Below are 26,508 nucleotides of genomic sequence, written 5' to 3' on the forward strand. Positions count from 1 at the left end.
CAATAAAAATCATTAAAAACTATTGACACCTCTGCTGCTTTCTATTATTGTAAAGAATTGAGACTTGAGACTTGTTTGCTTTAAATCTTTTTTATGGCAATCACTGTTAAATTTTTCAGAACTTTTCCTTTTACCCTAAGTTTGTCTCTCATTTTTTTTTCCGAATGCCACAACTGTCTATATAATCTTGGTGAATTTGATAGAAGTACTGTTTGTTTTGTTTGTTCTTATCTCCGAACTTGCCGTTACATTTGTAGATTTTCCCAGTCTTGCTCAATTTTGATTATGTGAAACTAGTCAGTTTTTCTTTAAAAAGTTATGTTTTGAACTTAAGAATAGTACAAGGTACTGCTATTCATTGTTCTCCACTATCCATTTGAAAATTATTACTGAAGAAACTAGTTGTGTGTTGTTTTTTTTTAAAGTCTGATTTGCCAAAGAAAACTTTTTACTAATGAGCTAATATCAAAGAAACATGAAAAACCTAGTATAACAGTCTTGTTTAAAAAGCCAATGCCAAATAAATAAATAAATAAATAAATAAAATAAATAAAAAGCCAATGCCATAATGGCAGTACTGTTGTGAAATGATTCCTTTTTTTTTTTAAAGGTTACTGTCATCTACCACTAAGTATTTTAGTTGAGGACTCTGAAGTAGTATGTTTTTTCAGAGAAATAGGTTTAGATGGATGGGGAAAACTACATAATGATATTTAGGCTTTATTACATAGGACTGGCTATGAGAAGATATAACTCATCTACTCTGTGGTCAAAATTGTAGTAAGCAGTATTATTTTTCTTTAAAAAATTTTTTGTTCTAATAGTCTCTAAAATATTCCCTGTCCCTTAATCTTTGTTTTTTTTTTTTTTTTCCTGTACTTTGAAATAGAATTTTATTCATACTGACTCACAACTGTGCTAAAATTGGATGTATAGGCTGCTGTTAGAACCTGTTATGGTTGGTGAATAGTTTTCATTTTCTTATGCTGAAGAATGCCTGAAGATACCAATGTAACAGCCATTTTTTAACAAGCCTTTCTCTTCCCTCCTATGATTAACTGACATTTTTATATTTCTAGTTGACCTCTTCTTTTTTGAGGTTTTTAAAATCAAATTTCTTTTGTTTGTAACAGAAATAAAATTCAAACCACTGTACTTAAGAAAAAAAAAAAAAAGAGGAATTAATGTTAATAGCAAGGATCCTGGGGATGTCACAGTGCCTTGAAGATGAAAGTACAGACAGGCTTCGTGAAGGGGAGGGGAACTGGGAGCCAGAAACTCCTCGGTAACTTAGGTAGCCATTTTCTCACCACCCTGGGGCAGCATGATCTCTCTGCCTCTCTCTACTTACCCGGTTCATTTTTCTCTATCTGCATTTTGCTTTTTACTACTGGGCATAGCTGAACAAGTCCTCCAACTCATAAAGTCATACATTCACTCATGGTTCTGTGACCCTATTCTAACCCTCTGGGAGAAAATCCAGTCTGAGGCAAGTGTTTATGTCTAGTCGAGTCAGCTATGGCGGATGAAACCAAGGTTTCATAAAACATATCAGGCCCCATTTTTATGGTTGGGGAGGAGATGCAGGGAATATAACTCTTAGAAGGTAAGTATGTTAGTGTGAAGGTGGTGATTACAAAGGAATACTAAGTAATGTGAAGTGCAATTGGCATTTTTTTGAAATAAAAAAGAGACCACTCACTCATTGGCAATATAACAAAACTATTTCATCCCCAATCCATAGGTGATTATTTTGAAAGCTGTAAAAATCTCTCCCTTTCTCAAATAAAAACCAAGGGAGCTGATTTTTTAGCTTCCGCGTACAGAATTTGAAGTTTGAGTCATGCTTTTTCATGAACACAAATAACCTTATATTAATATCATTATGAATACATCATGTCCGTCTCTCTTCAACAAGAATTTGCTGACTGCCTGTTCTCTGCTAGAGACTGCTGAAACATATTTACAGAGATAGAGATGTAACATTGCCTACTTTCAAAGAATTCCTAATCTAGTTGCAAAGAAGCAGTTACAGTATTCATGTGATAATCATAATAGAGATATGTACAGGGTGCTTTTGAAGCATAAGAGGAGAGAATAACTCTCTTCTGGAGAAAAAGGTTAGGGAAGGCTTCAAAGAGCAGGTCTCAAATACTATGCAGAGGCTGGCCATTTTAACAGGGGCATTCTGGCAGAAAGAAATTAATTTGAGGGGTGCCTGCATGGGTGGCTCAGTCGATTAAGCGTCCATTCTTGATCTCAGCTCTGGCCTTGATCTCAGGGTTGTGAGTTTAAGCCCTGCATTGGGCTCCATGCTGGGCATGAAGCCTACTTAAAAAATAATAATAACTTAACAAAAATTTTTTTTAAAAGAAATAAATTTGTAAAGGTGGTGTGAGGTTTGATATGACTGAAGTGTATTTTTGCACCATTCAATTTGTGAAACTGAAATGACTTATTTTTTCATATCCTTCACATGGTAGTGAATACTGCTTTCTTCAAAGGAGAATTATAGATTTTAGAATATTCAAATCACTTTGTTCTAAAACTTTGATGTCACTTTTGAGAATGACATGTCACGGATCCTTGCTTTCAGCTTGCTTTATCAAATTTTTCTTAGAGTGGTTTGGTTGGTTTGTTATTTTATTTTATGGTGATTTTTTTCCTATTCAAGCATAGATGTCCATACAATGGATGGCTGAAAATGCTAGAGCTTATAAAACCAAGGAAGATCATAGTTTTTATAAAAGTAAACAGTGAAAATAATATGTAAGCCTATAATATATAAATAGTATAAGCCTAATATAATTTTAAAAGGTAAATTTCTAAAAGCGACCTGCGTCAACACTGAAATTGTATAACTTTAGAAGAGTGCGCGCGCACACACACACACACACATACATCAGTTTTTTCTTACCTTTTTTGTACCTACCTTTAAGCAAAACTAGTGTAAGCAGTTGGCAGAATGCCCTGTGCTTCACTACTCTCATCTGTTGATTAATACCTTTACTTCTGTTTTCAATTCCTTTATCCACTCATTCATGATTCCTACACCACCCCCATCACCGAGAAACAACCAAACAACCAAACCCTCCCCCAAAACCCCAGCACTCCCTAGTTGACTGTTCTGAGAAGTGACTGAGGTAGGTGAGAACGATAGAGAAAAGGAAGGTACTTGTGGCCAGCTTTGCGGTGGGGGCAGTAGCGGTGGTGGTGGGTGTGGGTGTGTTTCAGGCATGAGGTTCATTTTCATACAGCAGGCTCAATAACACGACTGTTGTTACCCAGGTCACAAATTATGACTTTCTCATCCCCTTCCACAAGCCCTTTGGTCTGCCTTGTGTCATTTTTGTCCTTCAAATATGCTTTTGCTACTGTGTTGGAAGGAGGTGATGAGCAGGGAGATTATAGGCCTTTTACTTGTTGCTCCTTTTGTTTGTAATGACCTTCCATCTCTCCTCTATTACCCTGGTCATATTTCAAGATTTAGATGACATCCCTTACTTTTCTGACTCCTCAAGCCTAAATGGTGTGTCCTTCTTGTGCTTTCTGTGATTATTCCTGTTATAGACTTACCATTTATTGTAATTGCCTGTTTACTTGCCTTCTCTATCAACTCCTGTAAAGCAGGGCCATATCATTTGTTTTGTGTTCCCAGTGCCTAGTACAGGGCATGGCACATGGAGCGTTACCATTCTTGGTTGTAGACACCAGAAATCAATTCCGGTTAGCTGAAGCAGAAGAAAAGTTATTTATTGAAAGGATATTAATTAGTTTACAGAAATGACTGGAAGCCTGGAGAACCAGTCTCTGGGAACAAATGGGAAAACAACCAACCACCCTCCAGGCTAGGCCATAATCATAGTCATGCCATAGAATTATCCTTTTCCTGTTTAAGACTGCATTGACTCCCCTGCAGGACACGGGATGCCATTGCTTGGACACTGCCACTGTGTGTTGTGTGTTACTGCCCTAAAAATGAATTTTAAACTGTCTTAGCAGCTATAGGCCTAGATTAAAATTCTGCATGAAAGCATCTAATTGACCAATCTGTGTACCTGGTCCCTAAATAGGGAAGCAACTCTCTGGCCTTTTTGGCTTACATGGTTGATTCTAGGGCCCAACTTCCTTTCAAGACACACACAGTGGCAGATTTCTTTAAGCATTGAAAGGGAGTTCAGATGGTGGACAGTCAAAAATAAAACTGACACGTGTCCTTTTCAGTAAACATTCAATAAATATTTACTAGATGAATGTGAGAGAATCAGAGTCATAATTTCTTATCTTTAAACATTTACATCATCAAGCATTGAAGTGATTATGGTACCACTTCTGTAATTCACAAGAAAATAAATTCCAAACCATAAAATAAGGAAAATATAAGCAAAATCAGCAAAGTGTTTTTTAAAATGATGCTGCATTGTTAAATTATTCAAATAAAATTATTTGAATTAAATTTAAAACATTTTTTGGTTCCCCTTTTTTGTAATACCCAAAGCACATAATTACTTGCTTATCTCATCATCTGACACTGGATAGAGCCTGGATTTGAGCTTGTCAAACTGATTCCAGAGCACTTAACTCCTGTTTTTATAGTCTTTGTATAGTTTTCTTCAGCAATGAATTAAGGCAAACACAACACCAAACTAATATTTAAAAAAAAATTTTTTTTAACGTTTATTCATTTTTGACAGACAGACAGAGACAGAGCATGAGTGGGGAAGGGGCAGAGAGAGGAGGAGACACAGAATCCGAAGCAAGCTCCAGGCTCCGAGCTGTCAGCACAGAGCCCGACGCGGGGCTTCAACTCACGAACTGTGAGATCATGACCTGAGCCAAAGTCAGACGCTCAACCGACTGAGCCACCCAGGCGCCCCCAAACTAATATTTTAGCTCGGAGGAATATTTGTGCTGGTGGAAAAAAGTTTTTATTTCTAAGCCATCCAATATAAGGTCTTACTTGGGACACATTTTGGCATTATGTACCAAAGTTGAATATAACCATAGACTGTATTCTAGCAGTTTTATTCATAAGTATTTTTTAATGCATACACTTGCACATCAAAGACATATAGAATAATTTATACATGATTTTGTAATTATTTATAATGGCCTAACATTGGAAACAAAGCCAAGTGTCTGTTAACAATAGAATGGATAAGTAAAACTGTGTTATAGTCTCAAAATGAAAAACTATACAGAAATGAAAACGAACAAGCTACTGCTACGCATATGAGTATGAGCATCTCAAACACATACTGTAGAATGAGAAAAGCTAGACCAAAAGAATATATTCTGTGTGAATCCTTCTGTGTTTGGTTTGTATAAAGTTCAGAAACAGACAAGACTCATCTAGCCTTAAAAGTGGGGTAGTGGGGCGCCTGGGTGGCGCAGTCGGTTAAGCGTCCGACTTCAGCCAGGTCACGATCTCGCGGTCCGTGAGTTCGAGCCCCGCGTCGGGCTCTGGGCTGATGGCTCAGAGCCTGGAGCCTGTTTCCGATTCTGTGTCTCCCTCTTTCTGCCCCTCCCCCGTTCATGCTCTGTCTGTCTCTCTCTGTCCCAAAAATAAATAAAAAACGTTGGAAAAAAAAAAAAAAAAAAAAGTGGGGTAGTGGTTCTTTTTTGGGAAGATTGGAGGAGGACGGAGGGCTTCCTGTTACTGGTAATGTTCCATTTCTTCACCTGGGAGATCTTTATTACACGTGGTACGTTCACTCTGTGAAAATTCATGGAGTTGTGCCCTTTCTATATGTATGTTATATTTGAAGAGCGAAGAACAAAAACCAGACATGGGTATGGACTACTTTGGGAAACATGGCTCTGTGATCCTCCTAAAGTCATGAAGTTTTATCTGAATATGTCAGTGTATTTTAAGGGAGAGAAGATCCTTAACACTACTCAGATTCTCAGAGGGGTCACGACTTTAAAAATGTTAAGACGCTACTTCACCAAAGCCTGAATATTCAGAAAAAGTATTGTTAAACACATAAGCTTGTTTTTACAGTGAGGTAAGCCCTTGCCTCTATAATCAGACTTTGTCTTTACATTCAATCTTCTCACACTTTCTCAAGGCTTTTGCTTTTATACTCATCCTCTTTTTCTCCTTCGTCTTCATTTTGTCTCCCTCTGGACAATTGCTGTTGGCATAACCCCCCTTAATTTCATACATCTTTTTAAATTTTTTTTTTTAACGTTTATTTATTTTTGAGACAGAGAGAGACAGAGCATGAACGGGGGAGGGGCAGAGAGAGAGGGAGACACAGAATCAGAAGCAGGCTCCAGGCTCTGAGCTGTCAGCCCAGAGCCTGACGCGGGGCTCGAACTCGCGGACCGCGAGATCGTGACCTGAGCCGAAGTCGGACGCTCAACCGACTGAGCCACCCAGGCGCCCCTCATTCATCTTTTTAAAAACAGATCTGCTGATTCCATGTCTTCTGCCAATTATCACTCTGCTTCCCAACTTCCCTTCACATCAAAATGCCTACGAAAGGTTATGTGTACTTTCTCATCTCCTCTTTTCTCCTCAGCTCATTCCAGTTGGGCTTTCCATCTTACACAGAACTGAAATGAGTCTTCTCAAGGTCACAGTGATTTGAGTTTTGTTAAAACCAGTGGTTAAGTCTCTCTCTTTGAGGGAAGCAGGGTGAGAGCGCCTCAGGTATAGAGACTTCATTTAATCATTATTTCTCATTTCATGGTACGCTTTCATCATTGGCCTGTGCTTACGCAGGGGCCCTGCTTTCATTTTATCTTCTTATATGCTCCACCTTCATACTCGAATTCCCTTCCCCTGTAGATATCCACTGTAATATATTTAGCATATCATCCTGAATTTAGTTTTGAAAACTACAGTGCTGTTTTGAATATATGTTTTTAATTTATATAAATGATATTTTGGTATATATTCCTTGCTGTTTCCTCTTATCTTCAGTAAATTAAAAAAATTTATTTGTGTGGCTGTGTACATCTATTTAATTGCTCCTAACTTCTACATGGCATTCAAATCATGGTATCTGCCACATTTTAAAATTATTCCTTTACTTATGGGCAACTCAATTTGTTTATTCATTGCTTCAACAAATATTGGCCACACACTATTCTTCAGGCACTGTTCTAGATACGAGTTATAGAGCAGTGACTAAAACCAAAAAATTCCTAAAACCAAAAACTTCCTACCTTCATTGAATTTACAGGCTTGTGGAGTGACAATGAGATAATAAAATGAGTGAGTATATGTACATGTTTGATAGTGAAAAGTAATAAGGTGAGAAAATCAGAACAGGGGAAGAGAATATGAGGTGTTGGATGTGGGAGGTTGAAATTTCAAATAGGGTGGTCATGGAAAGCCTCACTGAGAGGGTGGCCCAGCCTGAGGATGGGCTGGCTGGGCTGGCATCAGGGAAGGCTAGTCCAGACACAGAGAGCAGGTAGAAAAGCTCCTGAGACTGGAACATGCCTGATTTGTTCAAGGATCAGTAAGAACCCTGGCATGTTACCTGCAAGAGGGCTTTCTACGAGTTTCTTTAGTATGCTCAATTTTTTTGTCTTTTACTATTATGTTAGGATTTATTCCCGCCATTTTATTTTGTATTTTCTGTTTACCCTAGTTTCTTTTCCTTTCTTCTTTCTCTGTTACTATTTTCTAAAGAAAAATAAAATTTTTGGTGGCAGTTTAAAAGTTATGTATTCTATTTTTATTCTTCTGGCGGTTACCCTTGGATTCATATTTGTATTCATTCTTGTCTGTCAGTTTTTTAAGGCTTATTGATTATTGGTCATTATTTTAAGTACTTCCTCACCTCCATTTTTTTTTTTTCTCACCTTCTGAAAGACCTGTTATTTCGATGTTGCCTCTAATTTTTCTAGCCTCCACGTTTCGTAAGGGAGGGGTTCAAAACTAATTCTTTAATTTTTTTCTTTTCAATTACATGTTAATTTTTAGAGCAGTTTTAAATTAACAGCAAATTTGAGCAGAAAGTACAAAGTTCCCATATACTCCTTCCCCCAACACAGACACAGCCTCCCCCACAATCAACATCCCACACCAGAGTGGGACTACAATCTCTGAACCTATACTGACATATCATTATCACCCAAAGTCCAAAATTTATGTTAGGCTTCACTCTTTGTGTTGTACATTCTGTGGATTTTGACAAACATATAATGACACATATATGTAGTGACAGATATAGAATAGTTTTACTTCCCTAAAAATCCTCTGTGCTTACCCTATTAACCCCACCTCTCTAACCACTTGGCAAGCCCCGATTTTTTACTATTTCCAAATTTTGCCTTTTCCAGAATGTCCTATAGTTGGAATCATATGGTATGTAGCCTTTTCAGATTGATTTTTTTTTTCACTTAGTAATATGCATGTAAAGTTCTTCTGTGTCCTTTCAGTGGCTTGATAGCTCATTTCTTTTTAGAAGTAATATTCCATTGTTTGGTTGCACCACAGTTTACCTGTTCACCTACTGACAGATATCTTAGTTCTTCCAAGTTGTCCCCCTCCCTTGTACTCACATAAAGCTGGTGTGAACATGTTTTCAGCTCATATGAGTAAATGCCTAAAAGTGTGATTGTTGGATCATATGGTAAAATTATCCCTAGTTTTGTAAGAAACGGCCAAACTGTCTTCCAAAGTGACTGTATGTACCATCTTGCATTCCCACCAGCAGTGAATGAGAGTTCCTGTTTCCCCACATCTTTGCCATCATTAGGTGTTGTCAGTGTCCTGGATTTTGGCTATTCTAATAGGGGTGTGGTGATATCTCATTGTTATTTTCTTTGAGTTTCTAAGACATATGATGTGGAATGTCTTTTCATATGCTTACTTGTCTTCTGTATATCTTCTTTGGTAAGGTGTCTATTCAGGTCTTTTGCTCATTTTTTAATCAGGTGGTTCGTTTTCTTATTGTTGAGTTTCGGGGATTCTTTATATATTTTGGATAACAGTCCTATATCAGATATATCTTTTGCAAATACTTCTCCCCGTCTGTGGGTTGTCTTCTCATTCTCTTAAGCCTCCATATTTTAAAACTTTTATAATATATTTTTTCCATTTATTACGCCTTCCTAATGCCTCATTTTGATCATCTACTTACTGATTTTATTTTTGACTGTATCCATTTTGTTATTTAACTTGTATATAATAATTTCAGTTATTATATTTTTAACACACAGTATCTATAGTTGGTTCTTCATTATTCATTATTATTTTCCTAATATCCTACTTTAGTTTCCTGAATATGTTTGTTATGCTTATCTAAGAAATGTGTTTGGTCTGGACCATAAATTCTGTTTCCTCTGGGATAGGTTGTTCTGGTTTTGGCCTTTCCCCTCCCCCCTCCCCCCTCCCCCCTTGTACTCCTGCAGTGTTTATTTTTTCTTTCCTGGAGTTCATACTACCTTCAGAATATCAGCTCCTATGACTGATAATATGTATAGGCAACATTCCATGTTCAAATTGATCCCCTTCCTGGTGAATTTATACAGTTTAAGTGTGTGCATATGTGAGAGAAGTGTGTTTGGGTCTAATGATGGAGCTTTACCAAAGAAATAGTTTAGTTTTGGCTATTAGATATACAGGTAGAGTTATCAAGTAGGCATTTTGGGTCTCAATGGCAAGTCATGGTTGGTGATATAAATTTAAAAGTGGGGAGCAGTCAGTGGGACTAATACATTTTCATGGGAATAAGAAGAAGGGGAAAATCGTGGAGGTTGGTTTGATTACTGAAAATTTGTTAAGGGATTTTAAAGGATAGAAGATACCCTTTGTCTAGGACTGGTTCTGGCCATCAGGATGTTTAGAAAGAACAATGTGTCATATAGCCTCACTAAGTTGATCTGCTTACCCTTGTCAATTCTGGGTCATTTTTTCCGGCTTCTCTGGAATAGTCTACATGGCATATGTATGCAGTTGACCCTTGAACACCAGTTTGAACTGTGCAGGTCTATTTATTGTAGATTTTTAAAGTACAGCACTGTAAATGTATTTTCCCTTATGATTTTCTTAGGAACATTTTCTTTTCCCTAGCTTATCTTAAGAATACAGTATATAACACATATAACATACAAAATATGTGTTAATTGACTTTATGTTATTGGTAAGGCTTCTGGTCAACAGTAGGCTATTAGTAGTTAAGTTTTGGGGACTCAAAAGTTACATGCAGATTTTCAGCTGCATGGGGCACTGATACCCCTAATCCCTGCATTGTTCAAGGGTCAACTACAGTATCAAGAGATCTAGGATAAGGAGTTTCAGGTCCTGCTCTGCTACTGATGGAGCAGTGCTATTTTGGGCAAGTCCTTTCTATACTTTAATTTCCTCCAACAAAATGATGAGGTTGAATCAAAAGATTTTTAAGGTCCTTTTAAATTCTGAGTCTTTAAAGACATACAGTTGTAAATCCAAGCCAACAGATTGATTTTTTTTTTTTTTTAATATTTTCTTGAGGGGTGTCTGTGTGGCTCAGTTGGTTAAGCGTCCAACCCCAGTTCTGGTAATGATCTTGCGGTTTGTGAGTTCGAGCCCCGTGTTGGGCTCTGTGCTGACAGCTCAGAGCCTGGAGCCTGCTTCAGATTCTGTCTCTCTCTCTCTTAAAAATAAATAAACGTTAAAAAAAATTAAAATATTTTCTTGAGATGATTTCACCAAAATTGAATTAGTTGATAAGAGTATAATTAGTTTTAAGTTCTTGCTGGATTACTTTTCAGAAAAATTATTCTAATTCAGTGCCATCAATAATTTTTAAGTGTGTTTATTTCCCTCTCAGTACTATCATCACTGGATTTAATGTTTTTTATTCATATTTGTTAATTTACTGGATATGATGTAATACCTCAAAGTTTAATTTCTTTAATTATTTGCAAGGCTAACAGTTCTTCCATGTGTTTTAGTATTTGGGTTTCTTCATGTATGAATTGTTTGTTATAGTCATTGATCATCTAGTAAGTCCTACAATTTAACAAATCATATTAATCATTATTAATTAGAAGAATAACAGAATTCTCAAAGTTGTTTTCAAGTATTAATTCTCAGAAGTCCTCTTTAGGTGTTATTAACAAATAAATGTATTATTATAGTTTGTGAGGGAAAGTAAAAAAGGATTTTTAAAAAGGCGTTTAAAGTATATTTATTATTATTTTTTTGAAGTATATTTATTTATTGAGAGAGAGAGATTGAGAGAATGAGCAGGGGAAATTGCAGAGAGAAGGGGAACAGCGGGTCCAAAGTGTGCTCCGTGCTGACAGCAGAGAGCCTGATGAACTCAGGGCTCAAAATCATGAACCATGAGATCATGACCTGAGCCGAAGTCGGACACTTAACCAATTGAGCCACCCAGGTACCCTTAAAGTATATTTAAATAGGTGGTAAGATGAAATAAGTCGAAATGCTCAACATTAATCAGATGACAAAACTGTAAATCTTACATGTCTACTTTTTAAGAAAAGTGATTATTTTGGGGACACCTGGGTGGTTCAGTTGGTTAAGCATTCGACTTTCACTCAGGTCATGATCTCACAGTTCAGGAGTTCAAGCCTCACGTAGGGCTCTGTGCACACAGCTCAGAGCCTGGAGCCTGCTTCGAATTCTGTGTGTCTCTCTCTCTTTGCCCCTCCCCCACTAGTGCTCTCTATCTCTGAAAAATAAACATTAAAATTTAAAAGAAAAGTGATATTTTATTCAATTGATTTCAGTTTTATTATATATTTATATAGCTGAATTTTAGATTGCTTGTTTTATATAAATGTATTTTTAATCATGCCAGTGAGTACTGTTTCAAATAGCTTGTGTATGGCTCTGAAAATAGACAAGGAAAACCAGATACTGTATTTTTTGAGAGAAACTTTTGGGAATATTCCAATGGAGGCAACAGTTCACTTCAGACACTAGCTTAAAAAACACTTATGATAATTTAAAGAGGAAGCAAGAACTTTGAGATGTGGGAGTGGTATGCATATGGGAAATTAAGTAAAAAAAAAGATGGTGCAAGAGACAAAATTTAAAACCAGACTTCCCTTTCACTCTAGACTGGTGTGTACCATATATTTGCATTTCATACACAGTGGTGAATATGAGCAGATTTTCAGTACAGGATTGGGAGTTGGTATTTGTTGTCACCATTAGTTTATATGGAATCTAATTTCACTCTAGGAGTGGTAAATTTCATAATTTCTCTATGTTAAAAGAATGCAAATAACATTACAAATTCTCCAGATAACATTTCCTCATCCCTTTATTTATTTATTTTTTTAAGATTTTATCTTTTTTTTTTTTTAATTTTTTTTTTTTTAACATTTATTTATTTTTGAGACAGAGAGAGACAGAGCATGAATGGGGAAGGGTCAGAGAGAGGGAGACACAGAATCCAAAACAGGCTCCAGGCTCTGAGCTTTCAGCACAGCCCGACGCAGGGCTCGAACCCACGGATCGTGAGATCATGACTTGAGCCGAAGTCGGCCGCTATGAGCCACCCAGGCGCCCCAAGATTTTATCTTTAAGTAATCTCTACACCCAGTGTAGGGTTTGAAGTCACAACCCTGAGATCAAGAGTCTCATGCTCCGTGGACTGAGCCAGCCAGGCTCCCACTTCATCCCTTTTAACCATTTCCTACTTTTCTCCTTCCCATTTCTGTACTTTTTAACTGTTATACTTTTTATACCTTTCCCTCCTCATCTTTTTTATTTTCTTGCTGTATCTCATTGTTCACCTTTCTTCCTTTTCTCATGTTTTTGGTCACTGTTCCTTTTCTTACCTGCTGTTTGCCATATATTCGTCAACCAGCTTAACTTCTCCCACTTACCTATTAATTTTTTTTTGTCCATCAAAGCCCATGTTCACTAGTTAACACTTAGATCTCCCCAGGGAATTACTTTCTTCTCTACCATTCTTGAAGCATGATGTAGTAGAACTCCAAATTAAAAGTCATGAGAATTGAGTCATAAATTAATGTATTTAGTCTTGGACAAGTGATTTAACGTTTATGTCTCAATTCAGTTACAGAAAGAAGAATTGCACCTAAATCTCTAAGGACCTTTCCTGGCTATAAAATCCTATGATTCTGTGGTGTCTTAACTTTCCCATTTTTTTCTACTGTGCTGACCTCATTCATTTAATAAATATTTACACACCTATCATGTGTTTATAACTACTTTAATTTATATGAGAGAATCAAAGGAAATAAAAGACAAGGTTCCTGCCTTTGAATTGTTTATAGTCTGTCTGGAGAGACAAGAGGTATCTGTACATTAACACTTAATAATTTCTAGTCTCTTCCTGTTCTCTCCAGACCAGATCCACATTCCCAAGGGAATACCAGCTACTTAGTTCCAACTAATATCTGGGTGAAGGGCAGGGTTGCACCTGAACACAATAAAAGTCTCCTTTTTATGTTCTTATACACCTAGCAATCCCCGTTGTAGTTGTCCTGTAGCACTGTTTTATATTGTCCACTCAATTCTAGTCTAGAATTTATCCGTAATAGGAAAATTTATCTTAGAACTAAGAAGATTGGTCTTCATTGTATGTTAGTAGAGATCACTCTGTCTTTCTTATATTTTTGTGTGTGTTCATATGTCTGTGCATTTATGTTTGTATAATTATGTTCAAATATAATGTTCCAGATGGCTAAGTAAATGTGACCAACAAGTCTCTTTCACACCGTATATACTTACATGTTTTCTTTGGTTTGTTTCTGCACCTACTTGGTAAGGGGGTATTGCTTTTGGAGACATTATCTTTTCCTTTCATAGACTATATATGTGCTCTCCAGTAAAAAATATACGACTCCACAGGGGTTAAGGATGGTGGTTGAGGGGAGTGGGAGGAAGGTGGGCATACTTATGAAAGGTCAACACTAGGAATCCTCGTGATAGAACTGTTCTGTCTTAACCGTGCATGATAATACATGAAGCTGCGGATGTGATAAAACTACATAGAACCATGTATACGCACATAAACCCACAAGAATACAAGTAAAACTGAGTAAATCAGAATAAGATAGGTGAATTCATCAATGCAGTATCCCAGCTGTGATATTGTACTATAGTTTTGTAAGATATTGTCATTGGGAGAAACTGAATGAAAGATATGTCAGATCTTTATTATTTCTTTCAACTGAATGTGAATCTATAATTATCTGAAAATAAAAGGTTTCACTAAAAATAATAGCAATTTATAGGCGTCTGTGCTGAAAGATAATTTAACATATATAGTTGCAGGAAGTACATTGACATATCACGCTGAGTATGAATTCAGTAAAGTTGCAAGATATAAAGTTAATATAACAAATCTATTGTGTTTCCATACACTAATAATGAACTATCATAGAAATTAAGAAAACAGGTGCACCTGGCTGGCTCAGTTGGTTAAGCATCCGACTCTTGATCTCAGCTCAGCTTGTGAGTTTGAGCCCTGCATCTACTCTGCCAGTGCAGAGCCTACTTGGGATTTTCTCTCTCTCCCTCTTGCTGCCCCTCCTGCACACTCTCTCTCTCTCCAAAAAAAAAAAAAAAAAATCTGTAATAAAGGGGAAATACTTTCAAGTATTGACTTCTTTGAAATTTGCTAATGGAAATTACTTGAGTCTATGAATTGTCTTAAATATGTATATTTTATTGTAGGAGTGAGATACTATACATTATGCCCCAGAAATAGGCATTTTTTTTCTTTCTTATACTCCTTGCTCCTGTACACATTTACTCTTTTGTGTCATTATTTATTCTTTTATTTTCTGTCTGTCATTATCTGATTTTTTTGGTTTTTAAGTGTGTTGCTATTCTTGACTGAAAGGTGTTTGTGGAAGAGCTGGTGTTTGAAAATTACTTATTGGGTCTTAAGCATATGCAAATAATATATGCAATAGTTTTCTTTGAAAATTATCATTATTAACAGAACTTTAAGTATCTATGGGCATCTTAGGAGGAAATATTTCAATGGGATTAATTTAACTTCAATTTTTATTCTTTTCAATACAGTCTTTCTCAAATTCTGAGGCTTGCAGAATTCACAAATTGAGATTTGGCATCATTTTCAGAGAAAGACCTTCAGTAATGTGTAAGTAGTTTTTTTTTTTTTTCCCATTTGATTTGTTTCTATTAGCTGTTTTCTGTGTTGAACACTGTATAGTTAATTTACCAGTCACTTAACAGAATTTGGTCTGGGACCTCATCAAGATAAAAGACTTCAATAATGCAAAGGAAACATTCAACAAAACTAAAAGGCAACTGACAGAATGGGAAAAGATATTTGCAAATGACATATTGGATAAAGGGCTAGTATCCAAAATCTATAAAGAACTCACCGAACTCCACACCCGAAAAACAAATAATCCAGTGAAGAAATGGGCAGAAGACATGAATAGACACTTTTCCAAAGAAGACATCCAGATGGCCAACAGGCACATGAAAAGATGCTCAACGTCACTCCTCATCAGGGAAATACAAATCAAAACCACACTGAGATACCACCTCACACTGGTCAGAGTGGCTAAAATGAACAAATCAGGAGACTATAGATGCTGGAGAGGATGTGGAGAAATGGGAACCCTCTCTCCCTATTGGTGAGAATGCAAACTGGTGCAGCCGCTCTGGAAAACAGCGTGGAGGTTCCTCAAAAAATTAAAAATAGATCTATCGTATGACCCAACAATAGCACTGCTAGGAATTTACCCAAAGGATACAGGAGTGCTGATGCACAGGGGCACTTGTACCCCAATGTTTATAGTAGCACTTTCAACAATAGCCAAATTATGGAAAGAGCCTAAATGTCCATCAACTGACGAATGGATAACGAGGATGTGGTTTATATAAACAATGGAATACTACGTGGCAATGAGAAAGAATGAAATCTGGCCATTTGTGGCAACGTAGATGGAACTGGAGAGTATTATGCTAAGTAAAATAAGTCGGTAGAGAAAGACAGATACCATATGTTTTCACTCATATGTGGATCCTGAGAAACTTAACAGAAGACCATGGGGGAGGTAAAGGGGGGAAAAAAAGTTACAGAGAGGGAAGGAGGCAAACCATAAGAGACTCTTAAATACTGAGAACAAACTGAGGGTTGATGGGGGGGGGGGGTGAGAGGAAAGTGGGCGATGGGCATTCAGGAGGGCACCTGTTGGGGTGAGCACTAGGTGTTGTATGGAAACCAATTTGACAATAAATTATATATTTAAAAGAAACCCAGAATTTGGCATATATTCACCACATAATGATGACGAATAACAAGTGATACAAAATACCTTAGGGGGAGCCTGAGTGGCTCAGTCAGTTAAGCGTCCGACTTCGGCTCAGGTCATGATCTCAATGTTTGTGAGTTCAAGCCCCGCATCAGGCTCTGTGCCAACAGCTCAAAGCCTGGAACCTGCTTCGGATTCTGTGTCTCGCTCTCTCTCTGCCCCTCCCTGCTTATGCTCTGTCTCTCAAAAATAAAAATAAACATTAAAAAAATTAAAAACAAAAACAAAACACCTTATTGTAAGATGTCTTATGATGTGCCCTGGGTCACTATTACTGACCATTATTGGAGGCATCATCCTCAAGTAAAGAATACTGTATTAAAGAACTTGAATTCTTGCCTTGTCTGCCTCTAACTAGCTAGGTATTTAGTTTCTTTGACTCTAAAATGAGGGATTAGTCTAGGATGAGTAATAAGATCCTTTCCCCTTAATAATATCCCCTTAATAAATGTCTATTCCCAGCTTAAGTTTTTTGTTGTTGTTACAATAAATCTAAGGTTAATGATCGTCCAAAAGGGAGCTCTCAAATTACCTAGTTTTGTTTTGATTTGTGTGTGTGTGTTGGTTTTTGCTTGGGAATAGATATTGAGAGAGAAGGTGGCTCCAAATTAGGAAATAAGTAAGCCCCCCTTGCTCAAGGAATTTACCTTGCATAGTCCATTGACTTGGGTTAAAATGCTTATTTCTTTTTTATTTTATGAAAGGTTTTTTTTTTTTTTTTTTTTTTTTTTTTAATGTTTATTTCTGATAAGAGAGCATGAGCGGGGAAGGGGCAAAGAGAGAGGGAGATTGAGGATCCGAAGCAGTCTTTGCACTGATAGCAGCGAGCCCGATGCGGAGCTCGAACTCACAAATGCGGTGTGATCTCACAAACCATGAGATCATGACCTGGGTCAAAGTTAGACACTCAACTGGCTAGGCCACCCAGGTGCCCCTAAAAAGCTTATTTTTAAAAATTCATGTTTGGGATGCCTGGGTGGCTCAGTTGCACTCAGATGACTCTTGATTTCAGCTTAGGTCATGATCTCAGGGTCATGGAATCGAGACTTAACATTGGGCTCCACGCTGAGTATGGATTCTCTCTCTCCCTCTGTCCCTTTCCCCCTCTCGTACGTGCTTGCTCTCAAAAAAATTTAAAAAAAAGAAAGAAAGAAAGAAACTCACCCTATTGTTAAATATACAAATAAGGTTTCTTTCCTTTCAGAATCTCCATAGAATGCTGATACTGAAGGAGTGCCAGTTTTCAAGGAGATGGGGGAAAGGGACAGTGAAGTAAGGGTCACGTCTATGCATGGGGCTTTTGGGGGGAAGATTGTACAGAACTTTGGGCAGGTTGAAGGCCAGCGCTTGAAATCTGGAAGGGTGATAGGAGAAAAGACAATGAGAGGTGGAATAAAAATATAGAAAGAAGGAAAGAAAAAGTATAGAAAGAGATGTGGAAAAGTAGAATTAGACAGGAAACTCCTTAAAGGCAGAGGCTATTGCTTTCATCAGTATTGTCTATCACCAGCTTCTAGAATAGTGTCAGATCTGAATAAGTATTTATGAAAATATCGTTGAATGAATTAATGAATCACTTACTCGTAAACTTCTAATTTTGCCTAAGGCCCTGATGGTTATGGTTATTCGTTACTAGATTCAAATCATCTATGTTATCTATGTCTGCTCTACATTCAACAACTACAGACAGTATTTAAGGTATCGAGGTTCAGAAAATTAAGTATGAATTATAGAAAAAAGACCTTACATTTAGTATAATATGCTTCAGGGATTTATTTTTTTAGTTTTTAGTTTTTTATATTGTTTTTATTTTAGAGAGTGTGTATGAGTGTGCAAGCCGGGGAGAGGAGCAGAGGGAGAGAGAGAAAATCTTTTTTTTTTAATTTATTTTATTTATTTCTGAGACAGAGAGAGACAGAGCATGAGTGGGGGAGGGACAGAGAGAGAGGGAGACACAGAATCCGAAGCAGGCTTCAGGCTCTGAGCTGTCAGCACAGAGCCCGACGCGAGGCTCGAACTCACAAACTGTGAGATCATGATCTGAGCCAAAGTCGGTCACTCAACCGACTGAGCCACCCAGGCACCCCTATACCACATCTTCTTTATCCATTCATCAGTCAGTGGACATTTGGGCTCTTTCCATAATTTGGCTATTGTTGATAGTGCAACTATAAACATTGGGGTGCATGTGCCCCTTCGAATCAGCATTTCTGTATCCTTTGGATAAATACCTAGTAGTGCAATTGCTGGGTCATAGGGTAGTTCTGTTTTTAATTTTTTTAGGAACCTTCATACTGTTTTCCAGAATGACTGCATCAGTTTGCACAAATATTTTTTTTAAGCACCTGCCTATCATACTTTAGGTACTAGCCAGGAATGTAAAAATGTGGTAGTAGTTATAGTGTATAGTTCTATTTGATGGAATATTGTATAGCCCCTTAGTATAATTATGAAGGTTATAGCAGTTTAGAAAAATACTTATTAAATAACCGTATAAATATTGATATCCTATATTGTAATTGTGCATGAGGATGAGAAGGATGTTTTTTGAGGGCACCTGGGTGGCTCAGTTGATTGACCATCTGACTTCGGCTCAGGTCATGATCTCATGGTTTGTGAGTTTGAGCCCCGCTTCAGGCTTACTGTGTCAGTGCAGAACTCATTTCAGATCCTCTGTCTCCCTCGCTCCCTGCCCCTCCTCTGCTTGCACACACATGTTCTCTTTCTCAAAAATAATTAAACATTCAAAAAAGAGGAAGTTTTCTGTTCTCAGAGAAAACTAGGAAACAAATATAAACCAGATTTATTGTTGTGAATGGAATTGTTGAATTTCTTTTCCTTTTGGTTATTTTGTACAATTCATAAAGTTTAAATGAAAATCCAAATAAACTTAAGTTTAAAAACAAATATGATGAATATGTATCAGCCAGAAAGAGGAAATAGTGTTTTGTGAAAGAGGAAGAGAGCAAAACTAAATTTGTCAGACAGTAGATAAGTTGGTTGGAAGAACAATGAGAGATGAAGTTTAAAAAGGATGGAAATGAGGGTCTCTGGTTTTGGTAATGTAAGAAAGGATGAGCTAGATTACATTCTTAACTGTGGAATTACTTTGTAAAAAAAGAAAGTTTTTTCTAGCTTGTTTATTCAAGTGAACTGGAGTGAGGGGTAGTTGAACTGGTCCATTGTGTTATCGCCCATTTTCATATGTAAGTTTTGAGCGTGTGACTTTTTATCATTCCCTAAGAGACTTTTGTTCCTTTTACCATTTGAGTAATAGTTTATAATTTTGCAAAACTTCTATGCTCAACTTTGTTTTTCATATATCTTAAAAATGTTACCTCTGATTTCCACTCTTTTCTTGTCCTTAAAGTTAGCCTAGGTAGCAGATGCTTAACTACTTTGACCTACTGGAGTGATAGAAGAAATACAAAAGACTCTGAATTGATTGGGCAGATATTTAAAGTGAGAAGAAGAACAGGGGCATCTGGGTGGCTCAGTTGGTTAAGCGTCTGACTTCGAGCTCCGTGAGTTTGAGCCCTGTGCTGACGGCTCGGAGCCTGGAGCCTGCTTCAGATTCTGTGTCTCGTTCTCTCTGTCCCTCCCCCACTTGCACTCTGTCTTTCTATCTCAAAAATAAATAAGCATTAAAAAATAATAAAGGGAGAAAAATAAACCAGTCTCCATTAGTTGCTGAATGGGTAAGAGCTTTCTTATAATGATTTCTTAATTTAGTTCTCATAAACCTTTTAGGAATAGAGAGCACATCCTTCTTGTTTGCGATTCTTAAAGAAAATAAATGTACTTTGAAGTGAAATACTAGCTGAGCAGGTATCTGAAATTTTAAGATGGCTGTAAACATTTAATAAGCTAACTCCTTAAGCTATCTATATCATGTTGAACAAAGAAGAATTAAAAAACAATGACTGGTTAATGACATAGTATTATCATTATTCCAACTTGAGTAAAGTTATGTCAGGGTTTTTCTATTACTGATTATTTACAGAGCTGTTGGATCAACTCCTTATTTTGTGTGGCCCCCAATTTAAATGCATTCAAAGACATTTACTTCCAGGGGAAAAGAAAAGAAAAGAAACTTACCTATGTACCCTCTAATTTTTGGGGGGGGTTTGCTCTCATGCACTACACTAAAAATCCAAGTTTTGCGTGTAACTAGGAATCCTTTTTCCAAGGAACTGTGGGTAGTTCTTGGCAACGCAAGGCATTTTGTCTTAATATACATGTAGTATTTTTCATGAGGATTGTAATTTTTACACACCAATGGAAGTCTGTTGCCTAAATGGAATTGTCAAAAAGTACAGTTGTGAGATTGTCAGTTAAGTGTTCAACTTTGGCTCAGGTCATGATCTCATGGTTCGTGGGTTTGTGCCCTGCATAGGGCTCTGTGCCGACAGCTTGGAGCCTGGAGCCTGCTTCGGATTCTGTGTCTCCCTCTCTCTCTCTCTCTGCCCCTCCCCTGCTCATTCTCTCTCTCTCTCTCTCTCTCTCAAAAATAAATAAAAATTAAGAAAATACTGTTGTTCACTTTTATATTAAAGATTTTCAGTATTTTCTTTGCCTTGTAATTTTTGACGATATCTTCCCTCTAGGTTCTAAACCTCAAACTTACTTTGATAACACTTGATTTAAAATAAAAAATAGAGATGCATTTTCAGTATTGTAGACTTTATAGACTTTTTTTTGAGTGAATTAAAGGGCATTTAGTTCTTGCAAGAAGTCACCTGGAATGTCGCCAACTATGTCCTTGGCATTATATACTTGGTCAGCAGTGCCTTAAAATATTTTGTTTACCTTCCTAACCACTCTCCCCAAATGAATAAATGGAAAACAACAACATCAAGGCAAGAGAACTGGGATCATTTACTTCTCTGTCAATAAATGTAAGAGGATTTTAGTGCCACTTTAAAATTGATTATTTTCTTATATGTGTTGATGAAGAACAATAATTTGTTCCCTGTTAGTAGTTAACTGTAGTCAGTAAATGAGATCAAATCATTAAAATTTGTGAATCAGAAAGATATAACAAAATGAATTTTTCATACAAATTTCTCTCAAATATCTGCTTATTAGTATAATAGCTGTTTTTATTTCCAACAGTTAAGGTAGTAGCTTTCAAAAGAACGTATTAAATACATGTATGTTTTCATGATGGTACTGTTTTCATCCTCTTTCCCTTTTTTCTGCATAGAAATACATAAAACTATATAGTATGCAATAGTGACTATATGCTTTAGTTTAAATAATACGAAGTTAAGGGGGTGCCTGGCTGGCTCAACTGGAAGAGCATGCGACTTGATCTTGGAGTCGTGAGTTCAAGACCCATGTTGGGTGTAGAGATTACTTAAATAAATAAATAAACTTAAATAACATGAAATTAGTCTAGGGAAAAGGAGAGTATTTAAATGTCTTCATTATAATGAAAGGAAAGTGTTTTACCAAGGTATTTTTAAGATTTGTATCTACCATGAGCTTATAGCTTAAAATTCATGCACACGTAAAAGCAAATAAACATACATAGAAGCTTGGTTACATAACTTTTGACCTAGAAATTCTAGTTCAATAAATTTATTCTGAAGAAATACTAGGAATTGTAGCCAGGGCACTTAGGTGGCTCAGTCATTAAGCATCTGATATTGGCTCAAGTCATGATCTCAAGGTTCATGAGCTCGAGCCCCACTTTGGGTGAGCCACACCTCTCTCTCTCTCTTCCTCCCTCTCTCTGCCCCTCCTGGGTTTCTCTCTCTCTCTCTCTCTGCTCTTGTTCACATGTGCCCTCTCTCTCTCTCTCTCAAAAAAAAAAAAAGTTGTAGCCATAGGTTTATGTTCAAGATTATTCATCATAGCACTTAAAAATATTAGCAAAGTAAGTAAAAGTAAAAGCGATGAACAATAAAGAAAGAGCTCAATAATGTTCTATTCATTAAAAAAAAAAAATACTCTGCAGGGGCACCTGGGTAGCTCAGTCGGTAGCATCTGACTTTGGCCCATGTCATGATCTCACAGTTCAAGCCCCGCATCAGGCTCTATGCTGACAGCTCAGTCTGGAGCCTGCTTCAGATACTGTGTCTTCCTCTCTCTCTGCCCCTCCCCCACTCATGCTCTGTCTCTTTGTCTCTCAAAAATAAATAAACGTTAAAAAAAATTTTTTTAAATACTATTGCAGCCATTAAAAAACACAAAGACTGTAATGAAATGAAGAAAAAAGGTTTAATACAGAAGTGCTTTAAAAAAAAGGTGCTTTTGTTCTCCTACTTTTTAGAAATGGATAGATGATCAATTGGGTAAAACTACATGTTTTTCATGCAGCACCTGTTACATGTAGTCAGCTGACGGTGACTACTCTGTGTTTAACTCAGGAGACAAGTTATTACTTTCTCTTTACTGTCGGGCTAGGAACCATTTCTGAAAAGTTTAAGCCCTTTATTTTGTGCAGAAATCTTATGTGTAAGGGAATTGCCACATAGGAGTCATATACATATAAAGGAAGTAGGAACATTTGATCCTCTTTAGGTTTGTTTTCTAAGCAAACAGTAGGAATATTTACAGAGTATATTTGAGCAATGGATACAGATTCTAAGAAATGTGGCATGAATTCTGAAAACTCATTGCATTAGCAATATAGGAAATTTGGTAAGTTTTGGGATTATGATGAAAATGGTGATAATTATATTATAAACAAGTCTACCCCATAAAAAATTGTTTGCCCTCAGTTATTTTATAGTCTACAAAGGAAAATGATTTAGCATTTTCTAAAGCATGTTTTGAGGGTGTTTTTTCTAGTTTTTAAGTGGGAAAATAGGGTTCACCAGTTGTTCAAATAGACTTGGGAAATCCTGGGCTAAGCAAAGTTAACAGGTACCTTTTTCAAAGTACTGTTGAGACATAAATATTTTTATATATTTTATTATAAATATATGAAAGAGGCATGAAGTGTATATACCCAGTTTATTTGAACACGGAATCCTTTCTTTGCATTTATTGAAACTAAGTTTAACATGAGACGTGTGTTGGAAAATATCTGCTCTATATATTAAACTTTTTTCTTATAACTGTTACATAAGCAATGACAGCACTCTGGGGGGGGCATATTCTCCTAAAGAAACAAATAAGGTTTAAATGACACCTGAAGGAGATTTTGCTATAAAGTGTTTGCAAACACATAATGGAATTTTACTTTGCGTATTTTTTCTTTGAATTTTTTATAAGCATGTATTAACTTTTAACATCTCTGCCCTAAGTACTTGTAGTATTTGAAGTTCCTCTGTTTGTTGTATCTGTTGAGACTCATTCAGGGTGGATTTTTCTTTGTATGTTTTTATAGTTTTGGAATAGGAGGTCATCTTCAGCTGGGGTTTATCTGTGGAAAACCTGGGTTGAGGGTGTTCCCTTCCAGAACTGTTTTGTATTTGCTTCCCCCAGGGTACCACTAGCCTGGGAACACAGTTATTGTTAATATCTGTTTGGAGCTTCTTGGGACAATGGAGATGGCTTAAGGTCAAACTTCATATCCAAGTATGAGTAGGCCTGTTGTTATACATTCACATAGGAGACTTTTTACCTCCTCCCTTCCAAAAGCTGGGCCCAGATTGAGGCCCAGTATTATCTCACTGTACCAGCAGATGGATTTTTTAAATCCACTCTTTAATGGGGGATATAGCCCTTTGCAGCTCTTGTCTTTATGCAGATGTTTCAGTTCTAATTCCCTGTCTTATGTGGTCCCAAAGCCTTGTCTCCGGTCCCTGTAATGCCTTTTAAAACACAAACCCCCTGATTACCGATGAGACGAGATCAGCAGACTTCCCCCACCCATTATCAGCTCATATGCTGCACTCTGGTCTTTGGTTTTCTCAGTGTTTTGAGGCCCTGGGGATTTCATTTTTACAGGTTAGTCTGTGCATTTACAAGATGTGTTTTGTTGTTGTTTGTGCTGTCTACTTAGGTAATCCAAGCTTCCACGTTGTTAAAAATGGAAATTCATGTATTCAGAAATTCTTATATTCAGAAAATAGTGCTAAATCCATTCCTATTTCTTAAAGAGGCCACACATTTTACATATTAAAATGAAATGTGTAATAACAGTACTGTGTTTATCAGGGAAGTGGTGTTCTTTTTATAGATTTTCATTTTTATTTACGCACAAACCACTTCTATTTATTTAATTTATTAGAGGAGAATGTTAGTCTTTCACTTTCTTTTTAGATGTAACCTTCTGTAATGGAAGATGATTGAAGATAAGGGGCCTCGTGTTGCTGACTACTTTGTTGTAGCTGGATTAACTGATGTTTCAAAGCCTCTGGAAGAAGAAATTCACTTCAATGATGCCTGTCATAAAGTAGCTAAACCAAAAGAACCTATTACAGATGTTGCCGTTATTATTAAATCTCTTGGGGAGGAAGTGCCACGGGATTATATCTGTATTGATGTTACTCCAACTGGATTGTCAGCTGATCTCAATAATGGAAGTCTTGTGGGGCCACAGATTTACCTTTGCTACAGAAGAGGAAGAGATAAGCCTCCACTTACAGATCTGGGGTAAGTTGTTTTTTTTTTTTTTTAAGAATTGTTGTTATTGATCCAAATAATATGTCTTGTAGATTTTGAAGTTCACTGTTCAATTCATTCATTAATAGATATGTGGCAGCTTTAGAAAAATAGGGGCACGATTAGAATCCTGTGTTGTCTTTCTGTGTTCCTTATACCATTTGAGTGTTCCTTTGTCCTGCAGGTTCCCAGCACTTTCATCTTGGTGGAATTTCTTTCTGTTAAATAAACTTTTTTTTTTCTTTTGAAAGTTTCAAACTTCTACAGTAAAGTACCAGAAAACTAGTGTTTTTTCCTGACCGTAAAAATTTTAATCATTTAAAAAGTACTAGAAAAGGGTGGCTTTTGAGCATCAGTTGTAATGATCATTGTAGGTGGATACTTAAATCTGTATGCATCAAACAAGGATCTTGGGGTAAATTAGTGCTCTACTTAGGATATGATACAGAACTTAGGGCTTCTTTTTCCCATAATAGCTTTATTGAGATAGAATTCATATACCATGAAATTTACCGATTTAAAATGTACAATCCAGGGGCGCCTGGGTGGCTCAGTCGGTTAAGCGTCCGACTTCAGCTCAGGTCACGATCTCACGGTCCGTGGGTTCGAGCCCCGCCTCGGGCTCTGGGCTGATGGCTCAGAGCCTGGAGCCTGCTTCTGATTCTGTGTCTCCCTCTCTCTCTGCCCCTCCTCCGTTCATGCTCTGTCTCTCCGTGTCTCAAAAATAAATAAACGTTAAAAAATAAAAAAATAAAAAAATAAAATGTACAATCCAGTAGTTTTCAGTATAACTTATAAAGTTGTGCAACCATCACCACAATAAACTTCAGAACATTTTTATTATGGCAGAAAGAAAGCCTGTACTCATTTTAGCTGCTGTCCCATTCTGCCTGACCCCCTCAGCTCAAGGCAATGCTTACTCTGCTTTCTGTATCTATGGATTTGCCTACTCTGGACATTTTATGTAAATGGAATCATATTCTAAGGCAAAAAAATAATACATTTTGTGCCTGGCTTCTTTCACTTAGCATTATGTTTTCCAGGTTTATTCGTGTTGTAGTATGTGTCAGTACTTCATTCCTTTACATGGCTGACTAATATTCCATTTATGGATGCACCATAAATTGTTTGTTTTCACAATTTATTCATCAGTTCGATGGACATGTGGATTGTTCCCACTTTTTGGTTATTATGAATAATGCTGCTGGAAATAGTCATATATAAATTTTTATATGGTCATATGTTTTCATTCATTTCTCTTATATATATATATATATATATATATATATATATACACTTAGGAGTGCAATTGCTGGGTCATTTAATAACTCTGTTTAATCTTTTGAGGAACTGCCAGACTGTCTTCCCAAAAAGCTGCATGACTTTGCATTCCCACTGGCAGTGTATGAAGGTTCCAGTTTGTCCACATCCTAGCCAGCATTTTGTATCATTGTTTTGATTGTGGCTTTCCTAATGGTATCTCATTGTGGTCTTGATTTGCATTCACTTGATGGCTAATAATGTTGAGCATCTTTTCGTGCATTTACTGGCCATCTGTAAATCTTTTGAGAAATGTCTATTTAGAATCCTTTACCCATTTTTTAACTGGCTTATCTTTTTATTGTTGAGCTTTGAGAGTCCTTTATGTATTCTAAATGCAAGTCACTTACCAAATATATAATTTACAAATATTTTCTCCCATTC

General features: G+C 36.8%; 1 protein-coding gene across 8 annotated transcripts in view; it reads left to right on the plus strand.

The window, feature by feature from the left end:
* Positions 1-26,508, plus strand: part of DENND4A (DENN domain containing 4A) — a 137,598-nt gene that overhangs the window by 12,978 nt on the left and 98,112 nt on the right. For all 8 annotated transcript variants that reach the window (XM_078448741.2, XM_078448743.2, XM_078448746.2 and 5 more), the window contains exons 2-3: positions 14,981-15,059; positions 24,463-24,795. In XM_078448741.2, the coding sequence (XP_078304867.1) occupies positions 24,485-24,795 (311 nt within the window). In that variant the 5' untranslated portion in view covers positions 14,981-15,059; positions 24,463-24,484. The remainder of the gene's footprint in view (positions 1-14,980; positions 15,060-24,462; positions 24,796-26,508) is intronic.

Source organism: Panthera onca, chromosome B3, assembly GCF_046562875.1.
Source record: "Panthera onca isolate mPanOnc1 chromosome B3, mPanOnc1 haplotype 2, whole genome shotgun sequence".
Taxonomy (NCBI): domain Eukaryota; kingdom Metazoa; phylum Chordata; class Mammalia; order Carnivora; family Felidae; genus Panthera; species Panthera onca.